Below are 1,420 nucleotides of genomic sequence, written 5' to 3'. Positions count from 1 at the left end.
TGCACCCTTACTAACACGGTGCATTTTGCCATCAGCGTCAATGTATGTCAGCGCCGTTCTCTTGTCAGTAGGATTGAATGGCAGAAAATGAACTTCTTGAATACCAGCACGTGCCTGCGTGAACATATGGGCAAACAGTCATTTCATCATATAAATGAGGTAAAATCATCTGCCAGCGCATCGACAAAGTATGGCACAGTACCTCTTTCGGATCAGCTAGCATCCCAACAATTGCAGTATCGATAGCATCTTGGTTTTCTGTTCGAGACGCTCTAGCAGCCATGAGAATCACTTGGTCCTGAGTGATGCCTCTTTCGAAAACCTGGGCCGGACTTGTTTTCATAAGATATATGAATCAGAAAAAGAATGCAAGAGTTCAAGTAATATCCTCGCCTTACCTCAACAAGGTTCTTGTCCACAGTAAGCTTATTGAGAGTCAAAGTCCCAGTTTTGTCACTGCAAAGGACATCCATGCCCGCCATCTCCTCGATTGCAGTCATTCTCTTTGTGATAGCTCCCTGAAAAAATAAATCATACCGTGGTTCAGTAAATTAATGCAGATTAAAAAAACCGAAAGCCAAACTATGCTTGTGTAGCAGGTGAAAACCTGTTGAGATAATCGATGTGACCCGATAGCCATAGTCACGGATAAGACTGTCGGCATGGCTATGGGAATGCCTCCAATGAGAAGGACCAAGAGGTTGTCAATTCCAAGGCGGTACGCCCTGTGCTGGATAGGATACATTACAATGATCTCGATGAACATTCCCACACCAATCGAACAAATGCAGAAGTTCCCAATGGCCGTCAGAACCTGCACCGGTAAGATAATAGTATCATCGATATCGTCAACAAATGCAATCAAGAAAGTAAGGTGATGGCTACAGTCTTGCCTTCTGAAAATGGCCCACTTGGTTAGTGGAGTCAACAAGGTGCGCAGCATTTCCGAAGAAGGTGTGAACACCGGTGGCGATCACGACGGCTTCGATCTCACCTTGCTTGACGGTCGAACCGGAGTAGACGCCATCACCGGGGCCTTTGGTGGCCGGCAATGATTCTCCAGTGAGGGCAGACTACAGCACAAGAGAAGAGAAATTATGTTATGCAGAGAAGCCTCAAAAGTAACAGCTTCAACAAGTCAGGAACAATGGGAAGGGAAGGACCTGATCAATCTTGAGAGGGTCTCCCTCTAGGAGGCGTGCATCTGCAGGTATGATGTCTCCGAGCTTGATGCTGACGACGTCCCCTGGCACAAGGATGGCCGCGTCTTCCTCGGTCCACCGGCCATCGCGAAGAATCTGAATTATGACAGAAAAGTTCAGACTTGTGAATGAGCTATGTGGGTTGGGACACCTCAACTGAAAACCGACATGTAGGCATACTGAAGCAGCATATATAGAGTGGTAGGTGGCGCAAATGA

At 46.8% G+C, this 1,420-nt stretch overlaps 1 protein-coding gene across 1 annotated transcript; it reads right to left on the bottom strand.

The window, feature by feature from the left end:
* Positions 1–3: 3 nt before the first annotated feature.
* LOC119345843 (plasma membrane ATPase 1-like) lies at positions 4–1,298 on the bottom strand (the record flags this gene model as incomplete). The annotated part of the gene is made up of 6 exons (XM_037615704.1): positions 4–114; positions 203–322; positions 399–518; positions 608–814; positions 894–1,073; positions 1,164–1,298. Coding segments are annotated over 6 exons (873 nt in total), but the record flags the coding sequence as incomplete, so codon positions are not given.
* Positions 1,299–1,420: the final 122 nt, after the last annotated feature.

This window comes from Triticum dicoccoides, unplaced genomic scaffold (genome assembly GCF_002162155.2).
Source record: "Triticum dicoccoides isolate Atlit2015 ecotype Zavitan unplaced genomic scaffold, WEW_v2.0 scaffold31264, whole genome shotgun sequence".
In the NCBI taxonomy this organism is placed as follows: domain Eukaryota; kingdom Viridiplantae; phylum Streptophyta; class Magnoliopsida; order Poales; family Poaceae; genus Triticum; species Triticum dicoccoides.
This window is presented reverse-complemented; position numbering and strand designations above follow the sequence as displayed.